Source organism: Cyprinodon variegatus, unplaced genomic scaffold, assembly GCF_000732505.1.
Source record: "Cyprinodon variegatus isolate N-32 unplaced genomic scaffold, C_variegatus-1.0 Scaffold557, whole genome shotgun sequence".
Lineage (NCBI taxonomy): Eukaryota > Metazoa > Chordata > Actinopteri > Cyprinodontiformes > Cyprinodontidae > Cyprinodon > Cyprinodon variegatus.
In genome coordinates, this window is record NW_015151010.1 from 198,923 (window position 1) to 216,314 (window position 17,392).

General features: G+C 36.4%; 1 protein-coding gene across 2 annotated transcripts in view; it reads right to left on the reverse strand.

Moving 5' to 3' along the window:
- LOC107095573 (splicing factor, arginine/serine-rich 15-like) overlaps positions 1–17,392 on the reverse strand; it is a 40,929-nt gene that overhangs the window by 15,658 nt on the left and 7,879 nt on the right. For both annotated transcript variants that reach the window (XM_015391717.1, XM_015391716.1), the window contains exons 12-16: positions 14,182–14,363; positions 13,470–13,570; positions 13,262–13,375; positions 11,791–11,947; positions 11,599–11,690 (exon numbers count right to left, since the gene is read on the reverse strand). In XM_015391717.1, the coding sequence (XP_015247203.1) occupies positions 11,599–11,690; positions 11,791–11,947; positions 13,262–13,375; positions 13,470–13,570; positions 14,182–14,363 (646 nt within the window). The remainder of the gene's footprint in view (positions 1–11,598; positions 11,691–11,790; positions 11,948–13,261; positions 13,376–13,469; positions 13,571–14,181; positions 14,364–17,392) is intronic.

Genomic DNA, 17,392 nt, shown 5'->3' on the forward strand with positions numbered 1-17,392 from the left:
ACACAGATTTTCTCATGTGTTCAAATACTTATTTGGAGCTTGATCATAAATAAATAAAGGGTTACAAAAAATCATACATTGCGATTTCTGGATTCGTTTTTTTTTCTTTAGATCATCTCTCACAGTGGGCATGCACCTATGATGAAAATTTCAGATCCCTCCATGATTTCTAAGTGGAAGAACAAGCAAAATAGCAGGGTCTTCAAATACTTATTTTCCTCACTGTATATTGAATACAAACTTTGCTAATTTCAACATCTAAACTCAAAAACAAGTCTGCATGCTAAATTCCCTCAAAGATAAATTCTGCTCTTACCCTATTAATGTGAAATCCAACAGCAGAAAATCAAATAGCTGCTTTTCCCCAGGTTAATTCCTCCCAGTAAAGCACAGCAGGCTTCAATGATGGACTTTGACTGTTTTGATTTAGTGACTTCATCAGTATTCAAAATTACATTATGGAATGAAAAGAACAACTTCAAGTAATGCGCCTTAATTTACCTTTAAACAAACTATCCAAGAATCACAATGATTTTGTTCCTACTCACCTTTGTAAAGCTTCTGTGTCAAGCTGTCCATGATAATAGTTCATCGTCATATTGGTTTATGCAACTGAAAAAACTCCTCTTGAAAAATCAGGTCAGGTCATCTGAGTGACTGGCAGGATTAGTGCAGATTCTTCATTGAGAATTCATTGAATTCGAACATTACTGTAAATATCATTTGGTCACATAAACCACTTCAACTGAATTGAGAGTAGTTATAACATAAAAAAAACAATATATATAATGTTCAGAATTTAAATATAAAAATATTGAACCACCTTTACACAGAGTGGGGGTGTTGAAGTTGGAGTATTTTAATTTTTTTTTTATTTCTAAAATCTAGTTAGGGGAGCTTCAAATGGTTTCCACCTATACAAATGAGCAAATCTGACAGCGTGCGCTGGTTAGTAAATCAGCCAAATCATTTGTAATGTATCTGCATTAAAGGTATAGTGGAGGATTTTCATGATTTTTGAAAATATCTGCACTCTCCACTTTGAAAAAAAAAATGCTCAGAGGGAAAGAGAGGGAACGCCTATAATATGCATGCATGAGAACAAACCAATTTCTCTTTGTGCAAGCTCTGTTTAAAAGTTGCTGTTTGAAACGCTCATACAAGCCTACTTTCCAAAAGAAGATCTGCAATTTTTCCACTAAGTCAGACTCACCATCGGTAAGTGAAATGCGGACGAGCACGTAGGACGGCCTTACGTAAACACATCACCAGAATGATTGACAATTAGGAAGACCACTTATTTTGATGATCCAGCTGGAAAAAGAAAATCCTCTACTATACCTTTAACCTATACACAGAACCTACATTCATAACCAAATGACAAAAACCAGCAACTTTAAGAGAATGACATTGAACCCAAACCTTAAACAGTTTATGAGTAAAGATTTTATATCCATGTATAACACGTTGGAGACTAAAAACCAGCACACCAAATTTGAGGCAGTCATTGTCAGCAGAAAAGAGGCCCGATCCCAAACCGCTTCCTAAGCACTCCCCAATGAAGCCTTTAATTGAAGATGGAGGGTGTGAATAAGAATAGGACATCCTCTTTCCTCCACCAGAAAAGGAAATTTGTCATTGCTATGGCAACACAGTGACACTCCATGTGCATGTAGCATTGTGGAGCACACCGGCATAAAATAAAGCATTTGCCCCTTTCTTGAAAAATCAATGCAGTCAAATAAAAGTATTTCAAAGGGGAACCACCCTTTTAAAATAAATGTCCTTCTTCCTGACTTGTGATTTTCTCAGTGTGACAACGATGCAGCAAACCAGTAAAACTTACATTTAAATGGAGCCTTCAAGGCCCTTTGCACCCGCTGCCAAATTCCAGCAAGTCTACACTGATGCAGACTTGCTATTAAAGGGCTGAACAGTCCACTACATGGCCCTTAATACTGCAAAGCCTCCACAGGTATGCGCAAAGGGAGGGTTAGTTGTATAATTTAGGCATGTAGTTTAGGGTGTGAAAATGTATTGATTGTGAAATAACAATGGTAGAAGAGTATTGGTCTGTATGAAAAATAGTTATTTTGTATGAATTCATTGTGAGCCTACCTCAGTATGCAACATTTTGGATCAAGCAGGAGTGGTGAAGTAGCAGAGGCAAATACTGCAGTTTGAATTTATTTTGCTGTAAATCTGACAGTGGCTGCTTTACGGGATACTTTCCTTTATTCTGAGGGTGGGGGGTCCAAAATAGCTGGCTATTTCAGGTTTTATTATTTTTTTCCCGTACATTTATTTTATCATCGCCTGTTTTTCTTACCTCTGTTTACAGCACTTTCAAATACTACAATTGAACTGCAAGTTATTAAAACATACATAAAAAAAATGCTGTTCAGCTAAGTTTTTAGCTGGGTTCAGGAACCTTTAGAGCTTTTAAATAAAACAATTTATACCTCTCAACTTTTCCAAAGGTAATGTTATAAACAAGAAAGCCTAACATATCTCACTATGATTTAAGGTGTACCAACACAAACTAGTACATAATTGTGATGTTTCAATGTCTTACTAATTAAATTGAATAAAATGTGGTGTGCATATGTATTTTAGAAGAATATTTGTATATACTTTGCAGATCAAGAGATTAAAATGTTGCTGCTTGTTCTTTGCTACTCTTGTCTTGTATTCTGGTTCCTCTAAAGGTTGATGCTGCCACCACTCTACTTGGAAGGAGTATTTAGGGTAAAATGATTTAATCTTTCTCGACACAGCTCCTTGAATGTAGATTATAGAATTCAGTTTAGAGTGTCTCTTGACCAGAGCCCCTTTCATGTTTGCTGCCTGCCATAAATAGGTTGCAGTAAACTGTATGGAATGTCTTTCTTCCAAAAAACCCGGTTCTGGGAGCCCACACATAACGGTTGTCTAAAAAACAGATACCCAAACCTCAGCTGTGGATTTCTGCAGCTCCTCCAGTGTTACCACGGGCCTCATGCCGGCTTCCATTACTGATGCTCCTGTTGTCCAGAAAAGCAGTTCAAGTAGAAAGCTACATTCTGCTGAAATTGCTGTTGTGCGATTCACTTTGAAACTTATCTATTGAAATATTCAAAGCCTAAAATACAGGTCTAACCCATTCATGATGTCCCTTGGTCTTCATTAGGCCTTTGAAAAATAACGGTTTATACTTTGTTTGTAAGGCAACAAAATAAAGCTAATTTACACTGTGCTGGTAGGAGAGGTAGTCTGGTTTTAAAACCGAAACCGTTTAAAAGTAATTTTACAATGTTGTCGATTCTGGATTAAAGATAGATGATTTTGAGATCGATTGAAAGATCGATTTTTGGTACCGATTTTTGGCATTTAGCTTCAGAGCTATAAAATGTGTGACTATATTTTAACCATTGTGTAGCATGACTAATATCAGAAAAAAGATTAGACAAAGCAGTGGGGACAGTGACTTGTTTAAAATAATAAAGGCTATAGCTGTGTTTTTCTCTTGTAGTAGCAAGATTTTGTAAAATCAGTTAATTCCACTTGATGACAAAGGAAGATAATTTCCATCATAAACCTCTATCTTATGTTCAACAACTTAATGTACCCCTCACTTCTAAGTCTTGGACATAGTCTCTTTACTTCTCTTCAGGTATTGGACAACTAAAATGTGTCAAGAGTTATTTACCCACCAGTTTTTAAATGTCAGTCAAAAAAAATCAAATGTTGGCACATATACGCTGATAGCCGTAAAGTCTTTAAAACGAAACTTTCAAGGGAACTGATGTGTTTCTATTAGAAGGACAAAGGTGGACATTAAATATCCATAAAACCAAATAAATTATTGGCAAGGGGATATTATTAAAAGTGTGCTAATGCCAGAGCCACTCCAGGTAGGGAGGTTTAATCATACACAAGGACAATCTTTACCTATTTATCAGCTCACAACACTTAAGCTGGGCATGCACTGTACGTTTTTTTCTTTTATCGTTGCACGCAGCTACAGCTCACACTGTATGACAAAACCACAGGATTTCATCTTACAGTGTGATTGGTCGTTTGTACGATCCGTGTTCTCACACTGTGTGACCTGACGCTCTGATCTATCTGCACACACTGTATGTCAAAATCCACGTCGGACTCATTTCCGCAGTGAGATGGCGCTACTCGGACTCACCTATCCAGAAGTCCAACGAGTAAAAGAAGAATATTAAGCTCACTAGATTCTGCCTTGGCAATTTGTACAATGTTGTGTGATGAATGCCCTAAAAAGAAAAGGCAATGACATATTTGGACAATGGCATGGCTCAGCAAACTTTGCTACTACGGTCTATCAGTTTTACAGAAAGAACTCCATTTCACTCGCACCCCCGCCATGCCATGCTCCTGCGTTTTCGTCTGAGAGGAAGAAGAATCATAGTTTGCGCATGCCCACTGAGTGATTTGCCTACGACAGTTTAGGATGGCTGAATGAATTTAAAACATGTTTCAAACATGTTTATTTTCTCCCGACCTTAAGATTCCTGATCAGGAGGTGGTCATGAGAAGCTGATCGCCCCTCGTTTCCCCCTGTACACTACACGATGCACGATCAGGCTGAAAGTTGGCCTGAATCAAAAACTTCTCCCACAACTAGAGAAATGGCCTGAAAAGGGCATAAAAATATATACAGTGCATGCCAGCTTTAAGTAAATATAAAAACGTAAACAAAAAGAAAACGAGTTTTACCTAAGTAGGCATTTCAAAGTGAAATTCAAACTGTGATCCTGAAGCATGTGTCTATGCCAACTATTAGTGGACAGTGTCCTGGGCAACCAACTCACCTGATGGGCCTTCAAAATAAGCCACGGTGTGCCGTAAGAAAATTAATTTAACCGGAGTCCACTTAGAGATTTGGATTCTTTCTTTGATGGTGAACTAATCAGTTAGGAGCATTTAGCCGTAGAGCTTGGGCTCCATCCTTCAGTCAAATGACAGGCCAGCTATGAATATACGGTCTTGAAAACTGGCCTTTAAACAAAACAATAAAAGAAAAAACCTGGTGTTCTGAGCAGAGGATTTGTTCTAATGAGCAAAGCATTTTAAATGTTTTTCCTGAAGGATTTTAACAAAAGAAGCAAGTCCAGAAGGGAAACTGTGGCAGGCTCAAATCCTTGTTTTTTCCATTATGCAAAAGGAATCACACCAAACTTCAAAACAGAAATCTAAATACTCAGGTTACCATCATTCTCACTTCGTTGACATACTGCTAAACAATTGATTTAATGCTTATTTATATGTAGACCTAATGGAAACACTGCCTTAAAAACTGAAATAATTTGACATTAAAATAACAAGCAGCTACTTAAAAAAAAAAAAAAAAAAAAAAACCACAAGTGCCAAGATTTTAATCCAGAAGTAACAGTTTATAAAAGCTGTTCCACCAGAATAAATTCAGGATAATTGTGTAGCTTTGAACAAAGGCTAATCAATAGATTTTGAAAAGTGTTAACAACTCAAAGACACCACGTTCTGGTGAAATAAGTACTAGATCATCAATACTATTCATATTGTTTTAAGCTAACATTATTTCAGTTTTAAAATTATTTTATTTAAAAAATGTTTTTGAAACTCAAAAGAAAGCTTCATAATCAGGTTGTAAATATAGCAGAAATATTAATTAATAATTAAAAGCTATTTAATAGTTCAATTTTTTTATTGCATCAGTTCCTAACTGAATGACATAAGGTTTGGCATGCAACTCAATTCATGTTCGACAACTAAAAATGCCACAACTTAAGAGTCTGGAACAAGGAACTGCAAAATGATATAGGTGTGTGAGACGTGTACACAAATAATAAATGATGCAAGAGCAGTTGTTGGCATTTTATGTTCAAAAAGACAAAACCAAACCAAAATAAAGTCTTGATTTACAACTGGTAACACATTCCTATAGTGAGCATAAAATCCACCTAAAAAATTATTTAGTAACTAATTGGATATTTCGTAGAATTAAAATTCAATGTCTGTTGGCAAACTAATAAATGGGGGGATGTTTATATCTATTTATATGTTGATTACAGAAAGATTGACAATTTTTAACACCATCTAAATGTGTTATGATGCTAGATGAGCTCATATAGAGCACAAGAAATTGTTTTTGGAATTCAGAATCAGAGATGTACCAATCCAATTCGATACATGAGCTGAGCGTTTGGTCAGATCTCCTACATGATCCAATAGTACTGTTGAATGAATTAACCATATAGCTGGACAATATAGTAAAGCCATTGTGAGTGATCGTAGACCGGAAAAAAGGTAGACTGTAAACCATAGAAAAGGTAAAGAAAGAACAATATAGAAACAATGAACAATACAGATTACCACTAGCTGCTGTATGTGCTATGCATGATTGATGTTTTGTATAGTGATCTAGTGATTGAAGTCACTAGATCACTGTACAAAACATCCTCATTGACAGGATTGGAATTCTGGATCGGCACCATTCACCAGATATTGGATCCAGATAGTTTCAGTGGCGATATCAGATCAGTATATGATCAGTGCATCTCTACCAGAATGACATGGCAGGTTCACTTCTTATGTGGGCTTTTTCCAGTGTTAACTTATTTTGATTAAAGGATTATAAGAAAAAAAAAGGATGACTTTGTGTGCACAATCTCCACGTCTCCTGTTTCTGACAGGTAAACCCCAATGGAAATCTTCCCAAAACACAAGGAATATTCTGTATTTGCCAAAAAAAAAAGTCTGTTTTAGGATGCAGACAGGAAACTAGTGTTAATGAAAATGACCCCTCTTAAAAAAAAAAAAATCCTGCTGGACAGAATTCATGTAATTCCTATTGAATAGATATTATATTTAGCCTTCTTAAATAATAAAATTTCTTACAAAATTCTAATGAAAAATGTTAGATGCATTCATTCATTCTTCAATAATTTATCTGTAAAATCGGCTGATGAATTAATGTGGAAATTACCATGTTGGTGACCAGCCCTCTTCCTGCCTCTTCAGTGTAATTGGTCACTTTATTCCAACTTTACCTCTTTTTCATGAAAGCCTTTATCTCCCAAGTCAGTAACCCTGAGTAACTTACCAGGCTCTTCGGGGTTAGTTAATCCGGATCTTCTAAAGAAAACTGATAGCTTAAACCTGCTTCATAATAGAAGGCCAAGCTGCTGTTGGTAGCATGAAAAACTAAATTCTTATTTGCAGTCATACAAATCCAGTCCTGATGATGGGAGGGGCGCTTTCTTTTAAACAATAATTCACTTCTTGCCAAAAACAGACACCACTAACATCTAACACCCTGCACTGAGACCCTCCTAACTTAATATGAATTAAAACAGAGTTAACAATGAAAACAAGGACTTTGTCTATAGCAGATTTTTTCAGAAGAACAGCCAGAGACATTATCAATCATATATTGAGCAGTTGACCTCTTCAAAGAAATACACATGGATAAAAGGGCCCTTTTATTTAGTAAAATGTAAATCAAAAATATATTTAAAGACATCTCTAAAAATCACCTCTATGAGTACTCTCTAACAAACAAAAGGCCAGGCACCTTTTGGCTTACCTTGCTTTTTCAATCTGAATTCCTCGTCCGAGTAAGATTTTTATGTCCCATCAATATTAAGAAACATTCAACAATGGGAAAATGAACAAGATTTTCTTCAGGTGAGGTGCTGAGATTATCTGTCTTGCAATGTAATCGTGGAATGATGCTGCTGGTCAGTTTTATTCAGGCCATTTGCTGTTTATTAATTCAATTAGTAAAGCTAAAAGATTATTTGTTTATACAAAAATACTTAAACATATTTTAATACATCATTTGAAACATACTTTACCTAAATACTAGCCTCAAATTTCATTGTTTGCCCAAGTAGCTAGAGGCTTGCTGTCTGTGTAGCACTAAACTTGAAGTTTCTTCTAACACATTTTTCAATGTCTCAATAGTTATTGTTTTAGTAGAATGTGTTTTATGTGATCTAAAGTAATGTTTCCATCTACTACTTTGTGCCAGAAAACCCACTTCTAATAAAAAAGAGTCACTGATTTTAAATAAAGCCTTGAACTGAAAGAAAGGATAACAAACGCTTCCCTTCACACATACCACATATCGGAGTGTTTAATTACCAATTTTATTTGAATTTTACAGTACAAGATTACCAAGAATATGCAAGGACTTGATGAGATGGAATAAAAAATAAGTACTTCTGATGGAAAGAACTGCAAGTTGAGGAGCCTATCTGAATGATTGCAATTATGGTTCAAATTAAAAGTGTTAAGCTGAAGAATACCAGAAATGTGACAGCTAAAAATAAAGACAACACTGTTACCTCAGCTACCCAAAACGGTGTCATACGATCACAACCACAAAAAACATCATCTCTAGCTGGGTTTGCTTTTCATTGCATAAATAAACTCAAGCAAAAACAATAAAATCAGTGATTTAGACTATCTTTTTTATTATTTCAGAAACCATAAAGAGCAGCAGTTAAAATTATTCACTAACAAAATAAATGTACTAATAATTAGTGACGAAACTTACTTTAAATAAATGTAATGGGAATTTTTTTTATTTAAAATTACCTAAATTTAAAACAATTCTAAGTTGATTGTCATAAACTAAATAGTAAACAATGACCTTCTGTTTATCTGCAGAATAACTGATGTTTATTATGACACACATTAAGCAATTTGTAGGAATGCAGTGGTTTACATTGGTATGACACGGGAACCTAAACTGGAGCTGTTGTCTGCTCATTTAAAAATGAGCCTTTTAAGAGCCAAATATGTAAAGGTTTACAAAATAAGATATTTAAATTCCATACTAATTGACTGTTCCACATGTGAAAAACTGCCACATCCATAAAGTCATTGTTATGGTGATTAATTAAGGTTAAATCATTTTATGAATAATAAAAAGGATTCTTTTATTAGCTATAACTCAACTCAATATGCATCACTTCTATTACTAAGTAGTAATGTTAACTATCAGTTCCAACTTAAACTTGACAAGAATTATATCAAAATTCAAACTAGATTATCTGTTAAAGATTACATAGCTCACTGGTAGTTTATGTCTTGGTAATTAATAGCCTATGTAATCCATGAGACAAATCTTAATGTAAACGTTAATAGTATAATTCAGTCTATTGTCCATAATAAAGCAGTAACTTTTAGCCACTAGGGGCCATAAACCAGGGCCGTTTATCAATTGCCAAGAATGCGAGTGCAAACTTGTGTCCTCGCCAGGTATGTTCTTGTGAATAACACAGGAAAGTATGGACTCTGGGAGAACAGGAGCATGCAGAATAAATATGGGTCAATTGGAACAGAAGCGTACTCATGACATCACCACACGCTCTGCTGGTTTGGAGCTGCATTTGACCTCTAGATAATATATTCTTACTTTTTTTAATTAGTGGGGGAATAATAATGAAAACAGTCAGATAAACACAAATCAAATGAATTTTGCCAAATAAAACAAACTCGCCATCAGAGCAAGCGGTACTTCACACACGGCTATGCCGAGAGAGGGCTGCTGCAGACGGGCTATGATTAGCTCAGGCTACGGTTAGCCTTGGAGGTCCACTGGTTGCTGCGGTCCTCTAATTTTTTTTAAAAAATACGCATTAAATAGTTAACTGGGCCATATAGTGAGGCCAAAAAGTATAATGTTCTCTCCTGAAATTATATTAAAACATACTTTTATTGAGCAACTGCAACAGAAAAGAGAATCTTTAACTTGAGCGCTCCATTGAAAGCTGCTGCTGCCGCAGTGCATGCTGGGACAGCTGTCAATCTCAAGAACGAACAAGGTTACAGTGACCCCTCTACATAAAATCCTACAGCGAGGAACCAAAAAATGTCAGACTAGGTAAGTGTCATACCGGTTAAAAACAACTTACAGCTTAACTAGCTCTAGTGTTTAAGGGGAACTCAGACCTTCATAAATGGCTGCTCTGGGTCACATGACTCCTTCAGCCACTGATCCAACCCAGTCAAATTAAATGGAGAAGAATTCATGCCAAGTTCTGTATGTGGACCTGAGAATCATTTATTATATATCAAATTAAGAAAATTCTTGGGTTAAAAATATGCAGTTTATAATTTTTATTGTGATAAGTTATGATAGGCATTTAGTGACAGCAGGTTTTGAGGTTATTTTGGGAATACAGTCTTGATCCTAAGAAATATTAGTTATAATGTTGTCCTTCAAATATCCAGGATCACCACTATAATCATTGCTGATAACTATAACAAAGTCAATATGATAACTACATACCATGGCCAACAAATACACCATTCTTTGGACCTACATGCCTCATTTTACTTTGCAAATATTCAATTTAAATACAGAGACATTTATGCTTGGAAACAAAAAAAACCCAATCTATTTTCTTTTCCCCTTGCCTTTCAAAGAAAAAAAATATATTTTCTACTAAAACTTTTTTTGACATCCCTTTAAGGATTTCCGTTATCAGCATTGCTTTCATTGGCTTTGAAAATGCATTTCTCCTAAATATATTGTCGCCTATTTCCATTAGACCAAAAAAGTAGAGACAAAAGATAATGTCCAATAACAAAATAGATTCTAAAAGGTGCAGAGCACTACAGTGATTAGTCACATAAGATAACTTTTTGTTTAGTTTACCTCAAATACTTAGAGCAACCTTTACAGTACTTGGAAGGTGCCAACAGAAGTGCCTGGCAACCGTTTTAATAGTTCATTTTAATCCAAACCATCTGCTTTACTATTTAATGAGCAAATAATTACTTCAGTAAGAATGATTCAGATAGGCTCCACCACTTGTATTCAACATCATCCTATTTATTCATATAAAATATAATGTTAAAGGGGAATGCCGTTTTTTTTTTTTTTTGTCATTACAACATGTTCTACTCACCCATATAAGTTTTGTGTCATTTGGAGCCGTTCTGAAGATATTGCGTTAGGTCATATCCAAGTAACGTCTTCCTTTGGGCAACGAGTTGAAAGCACAAACTAAATTGTTCATAATGTATTCTTTATGGTACACCAGCATTCTTAACATGTAGGTGAATCACTGTCCCCCAGACATCCGCGGTTATATTTTTCTTATATTTATATGTTTTAAAAACAAAGTGGAACATGTATGACGTCATCCGCGCATGCGGATTGGAGTTGTGACAGGCAGCCCAGGCCACAGGCGGCTACGATCTACCCCTTCTATTCATTCGGCTAGCTAATCTGACTCGTTCAATTCCATTTTGAGAGCTAGATCATCTGTGGTAGTAGCACTAGACATCTTCCAGGCATGTGAGTAAAACTAGCAGCAGTTTAGCGGACAGGAAGAATGAATGGTAGCCAGCGCGCGTGGATGACGGAATATCTTCAGAACAGCTCCAAATGACACAAAACTCATATGGGCGAGTGGAACATGATGTAATAACGTAAAATCAAGGGCCCAATGTAAAAAAAACAAAACAAAAAACGGTGTTCCCCTTTAACCTCAGTAAGACACATTATCAAATAATCTCATAAGGCCACTGATCAAAAACAGGAAAGAACAATTTTAGTGATGAAGTTTTTAAAGACTGCAAAATCATTACCTGAACATGAGCACTGAAAGTTGCATCTGGTACCGTTGCCAATGCTCCATTCACAGCTGCCATGCTGTTCCCCTCCTTAGCATAGTTCCACTCTAATGTTTAAGCAAATATATTGACAAAGTAAGGAAACATGTATCTTAGAACCTTGGGGTATGTCAGTTCAGTTCATACTGCAGAAAAACATGCACTTACCTGGATTTAGTGTTTCTTGATCCAGCATGCCGCCCTCCTGATAGCTCTCCAATTCTTCAACTTTGACTTTGCTCCAAGGAATATAAGTAACCCCCTGCTCCACATCCCAGAACTTTTTATGTGCTGGCTTTATACCTTTGTTTAAAGCCCAAGCAATCTGGAAGACAGGTAAAGCAGCTGCAGTGATCTCAGTATAAAACTAAAGAAGCCATCAGAGAGCTCAGACCTCCACCAAGCAGCAAATTAAACCCAAAATTAAACCTATAGCTTTAACTCACACGTGATCTCCATCAAATAAAAGTTAATGGTTCTTTGGTATGGGAAACCTATAGTAAAAAAAATGTCTTGCAAATCCATTCATACGTTTTCAATTGATCCTGCTAAGAAACCAACAACGTCCGATAGAGCTGGTTATACTCCCACAGTAGTGTGTCACAGTGAGCTTGTCGCAGGTATGACGCAGGTGTCTTTGGTTTTATGACCAATTTTGAAGCGTGTTCTGAGCTATTCTACGCCACAATCGCGAACCAGCTGTGAGTCTAGGTACGGCCGAGGCGGTGAGGAAGTGGAAAAACGCGAGAGCAAGTTTGTGTGACAACAGAGGGACATGGGAGCAAAATAGAGCGGGATCCAGTTGGAAGAAGGATCCCAGTTTTCTAGCGCACCTCGCTCTTCTAGCTGGTCCATCTTAACGAGTCTTTTTCCACAATGACGGTCATACAGACAAAAGAAGCCGGTAAGGTACCAAACAGGAAAAATCACAGGCCTCCTGTCTGCAGCACTGTCTGCGGTCACCTACAATTTGAGAGGTGCCCCAGAGTGTCTGCGGAGGGGGCGGGGGCATATCTGCGTTCACTGCGACAGACACGCAGACGACCTGGTTTCTGAATATAAACCAGCCCCGAGTCTGACGCTGAGGCTGTCTATAGTCACTGCCGCCATTCTGTGGTTTAGCTGCTTATTACATCGAACATCCCTAACTCACAATCTTAGAGGATCTTAAAAAAAAAATAAAAATCTGTATCCATATTACGATCAGGATTATCACCAATATTTAATGGGTTGTTCCTTGGCATGAAGGACGCATCTGATAAAAATGTCGAATGGCAAATCCCAACTCAGTCATTTATCCATATATATATATATATATATATATATATATATATATATATATATATATATATATATATATACATATACACACACACACCTTCAAATTCATAAATGCAAATGTTCATTCAATTGCTAAGCTGGTGCTCATTCACTGTCGAAAACCTGAATGTATCGAAATTTCATTTTGTATACACACTATGTATACAAAAGGACAAGAAAATGTTTCCAAGTCTAAGACTTATTCATTAAAATCAATCCATAACCTTTAAGTTACCCTGTATACAGACAGACAAAAGGACAGGCTCTCCTAAATAGATTCAAAGCAAAACAAATATAAATAAATGAGTAAAGCACATACCTTAGTAGGTTTCTGGTTAACTTTATTTGATCCTCTACTGAGCTTCTTTAGGGCTGTGTAAGCATCTTGTCGGTGAACCATAACAATATAGGCACAACCTCTTGGAGGAATCATCTGAACACAAAATAAACGTTTAAAGTAAAGAAAATTTTAACTTGTTAATCATAGACTGTAAGAGACACGTTTATCACAAACTGTCCCAACTTACATTGATCGACTCAATCTGACCAAACTCTTCCAAAAGGGACATTATATCAGATTGCTGAGTTTTCTTGTCAAGCTGTCCAACCCAAAGTGTGGTACTGCAAACTGGGAGCAAAAGAAAGTTGATCAGCTAAGAGCTTAAGTAGACTACAGGTTTTGGGAAGAAGGTTTTCCAATAACATAATTTTGAAGATTTACTTTTTGTTCTAACAGTTTACACTATTTTACATGTGTAGTCTTTGCAAAGAGGTTTCTAAGCTTGAAAGTTGACTTTACTAAGAGCAAAAAAAAAAAACTAATAACAAGAAGCTTTGTAAGAATAAAGGTAAAATTATAAAATTAATCTAACTGGGTTAATAATAGCATTCAATAAGAAATGTGACCAAGGAAAAGTGTAGTCAACAAAGCATAGTTGGTTTGGGAATATTTCCAAACCTAGACACTCCAACTCTGCCATCAAAGGGTAAGGGTGTCTAGTGGCACAGCCTAAGCGCATGTGTTCACCTAATCTCATTGTAACATTGAAAACTTTCAGCATAATGAGCGGTTGTGCTGAGAAGTGCTGGACAGACCACTGGGGGAGGGGTCCAGATGCCAGTCAAATACACACACACATATACACTCTCTGCAAAATCCAGGACCAGCTAAAAGATACTCATGCTGAATGGATTTCCAACATATGGACACAACTTCATATCGTTGGTATTGGTACATACCACTCAGAGTTTGGCTCTTGATGCTGGGAAGACCTCTCTGCCTGCGTTCTCTGTCTTTCTCCCTTTCATTTCCATCTTCTGAATCAGCGCGAGATCTCCGCCGCCGTTCCCTGGAGCGGGAGCGTCTGTGCCGTGACCACCTTGATCTAGACGAGGATCTCGATCTTCTCCTCCTTGGAGATCTGAAGCACAAAAAAAAAAAAAAAATACAATTATACAATGTATTAATGAAATCGTGATTATTTAAAGTATTATTTTTCATAGCATTCACTGTATAATGTTTTTAGTGTCACACTAAGGCTTCCTAACTGTTATCCCTACATGATATAAAATAATTTTTTTTCTGATTAACAATACAATTGTGCCGATATCACAAAGTCTGGTAAATGATGCGATAACCATTCAATGCACAAGTCTATCATCAACACGATGCAATGACATTCACCCATTTAACAGATTTATTTACACTGATATCAACCAACCTAAATACGGTTTGACTATTTTATTTCTAAGCTTTTACAGACATCAGGCATTTACATAAAAAAAGCAAAATTCTTCAAAGTTTATAGAAGAGATTATTTATAATAGATCACATGTCCACTGTAGTTTTATGTGAATTTCACAATTGAGGCATATCTTGAAGATGACGATGTGGATCATTTAATTTAGCATCAAAGTAATTGGATCATTAATCGATGTGTTTAAACACCCCAAGTAAAAGCTTATTTAATAAGAGCCTACAGCTTCCTGATTATGTAGAGGGAAATTATCAGAGATTTTTACTCCTAAAAGCTAATAAACTATAACACCAGTGAGATTTTAAGAAAATTAGCAAATAACCAGAACAGGATAATGTTTAGCTCCATTGTCCCTAACCAATGACCAATTGGTCAGAAGCTCTAAAATCCAGTCTTTTGTAATTGGTGAAATCACCATATATAAGCCCTTCAACGTTGCGATGACAACGCTTCTGAGAGTGGAAATTGTTGCCGTGGAAAGAAGACCAAGTCCTTTTCAACCTCAGGAATGTGTAAATAAAAAAAATTAAAAAAGGCAAGAGGCAGTTTAGCAGGAAACTTTACAAACAAATGTCTGCCGTTCATACTTGCTCCAAGTTCCATAATAATATTGAGCAGGCATTTTTAACACAGCTGAATGCAACACTGTGTAGCTTTTAGCCACTAGGGGCACTAAACCAGCAACTTTCAGGTTTAGCGCACCTGAAAGCAAATGGAAACTGACAGCAGACTACTTTGGACCAGCGGATGTAGAAGTCACTTGTAAAGAGGAGGACACATTAACCCGCTTAAATCAAATCTTACATTAAAATTATGTCTGATCAGGTTAGGGTCATATATGTTTTGTTGCCTTAGTTCCAACTTTTAGGTCTGTTAGCGCTCACGTTTAAGGGGGGCTCAGACTGCTGCAAAGTCACATTCTGGGTCACAGGACTCATTCAATGATGGATCAGATTCTTAAGTTTCACAGACAAGTTTTTAAGAAAAGCAGCCTGCACAGAGCATCAATACAGCAGGTTCTATATGTTGACCTGAAAACAATTTCACAGCTAAAACTTGGGTCAAAGGCTACAGTGTTGCTTTAAAGGGCACCTATTATAATTCATTTTTAAACACATAAATGAGCAAGATTTTTGTTGTAGTTCAATGTTTTGAAGGGGATCAAATGTATGTTACTTCACCTTCCATAAACTACACAGTACCCAAAAAACAGACAATTGTTGTTTCATCTTTAAAGAAAGAAATCCCACAGCCTATATTAATATATATATGATAGTCATCTTACCATCGTTCTGCTAAAAGTGTATGGTAATTAAAATTATTGTGAGGTCCATTTTCAGACATTCTTAATCCACAGAAAAAAGAAAAAGGTCATTTTACTTCAGTTAGCAGTTAAATGTTTTCAAAATCTGAAATGTATTAGATTTGAATATAACCTAAAACTTTAAAAAGGGGAAAGTAGAACTATCTGGATATTTAGTTAGATCTTTATTTAATACCTTATGTAGGGGTTAGTCAAAGCGTAGATAGATTATATAATAAAACCACTTGGAAAAAGGTCAGTATTGACATTTAAAATTCTTTAACCAATATAAAGATATAAAACATAACTTAATCATCTTGGAGTTGTTTTCACAGTTCAGAACTTCTGTTCTGTACCTTAATGGAGTGTGTGAGGCTGTTAAGAAAATCCCCTCTTTAAGAAGACTCTATATTTTACAGAACACATGAAGTTTGGGCTGACTGGATCCTTATAGTAATGCTGCAAATTAATGAGGAAAACAGATAATTTCCGTTGATTAATATTTTTTTTTCCTCAGCCCGTTTATCGCCTATCTATTTTGGCCTGATCATACGTTCATCAGAGTTCTGGTAATTCTGCTCCACAGCACTAGTTTTGCTGTGAGCACACCGCTGCCAAATTGGCTCCCCTTTGCTCTCCTGCCACAAGCTTCTGTTACTGTTGGTTGTGGTTCTAAGCAAGATACAAAAATTACAGCAGCGGAGGAGTCTGAATTTAGAACGGAGGCATCTGCTAGAAGACCGAAGGTATCCAAAGTATGTGAATACCTTCAGGCAGCTGGTTTGTACACAAAGTCTTCGTTGGCTTATGAATGCTTCTGAAAAGGAAAATATCATGTACCGGTAAGTTGATTATTGTTTAAATGTTTAGTTAGCATTTACTTTTTATAAATCATTTGAAGTATGACCAACTGTCTTTGGTTGTTAAGCAGGCCCCCCTCGACTCTTTGGTAGGATTTTAGTAACGCTTGCGCATTCATAACAATTTTAGTGCTTTCGAGACGGCTCCAGACTCTAGACAGAGGCTTTAATCGAATGAGCACACAGACAGAGTACGAACGTACCCTTTCTGTTTTTTTTTAACTTGGCGACACCATCCCTTGGCTACTCTGCACCCAGCAGTGGGGATTTTTTGGAAATTAGTCATTAAGATAAGTGAACTAATGTAAAATGTGTCGAAAGATAAGTTGTTAGAAATATAGTTATTAGTGGCAGCTCTATATTACACACAAAGCCAACTGGACATCAGCTAATTCTTTTTCATTCTCTGCGATTCTTAAGGGCGAATTACACTTCTGCAACCGCACACATCAAATGTCGCTTGCGTCTGCTGGCGAACCAGTTTTGCTGGTATGCTTCTGCAACGTCGGCTGGTATGCTTCAGCAAAGTA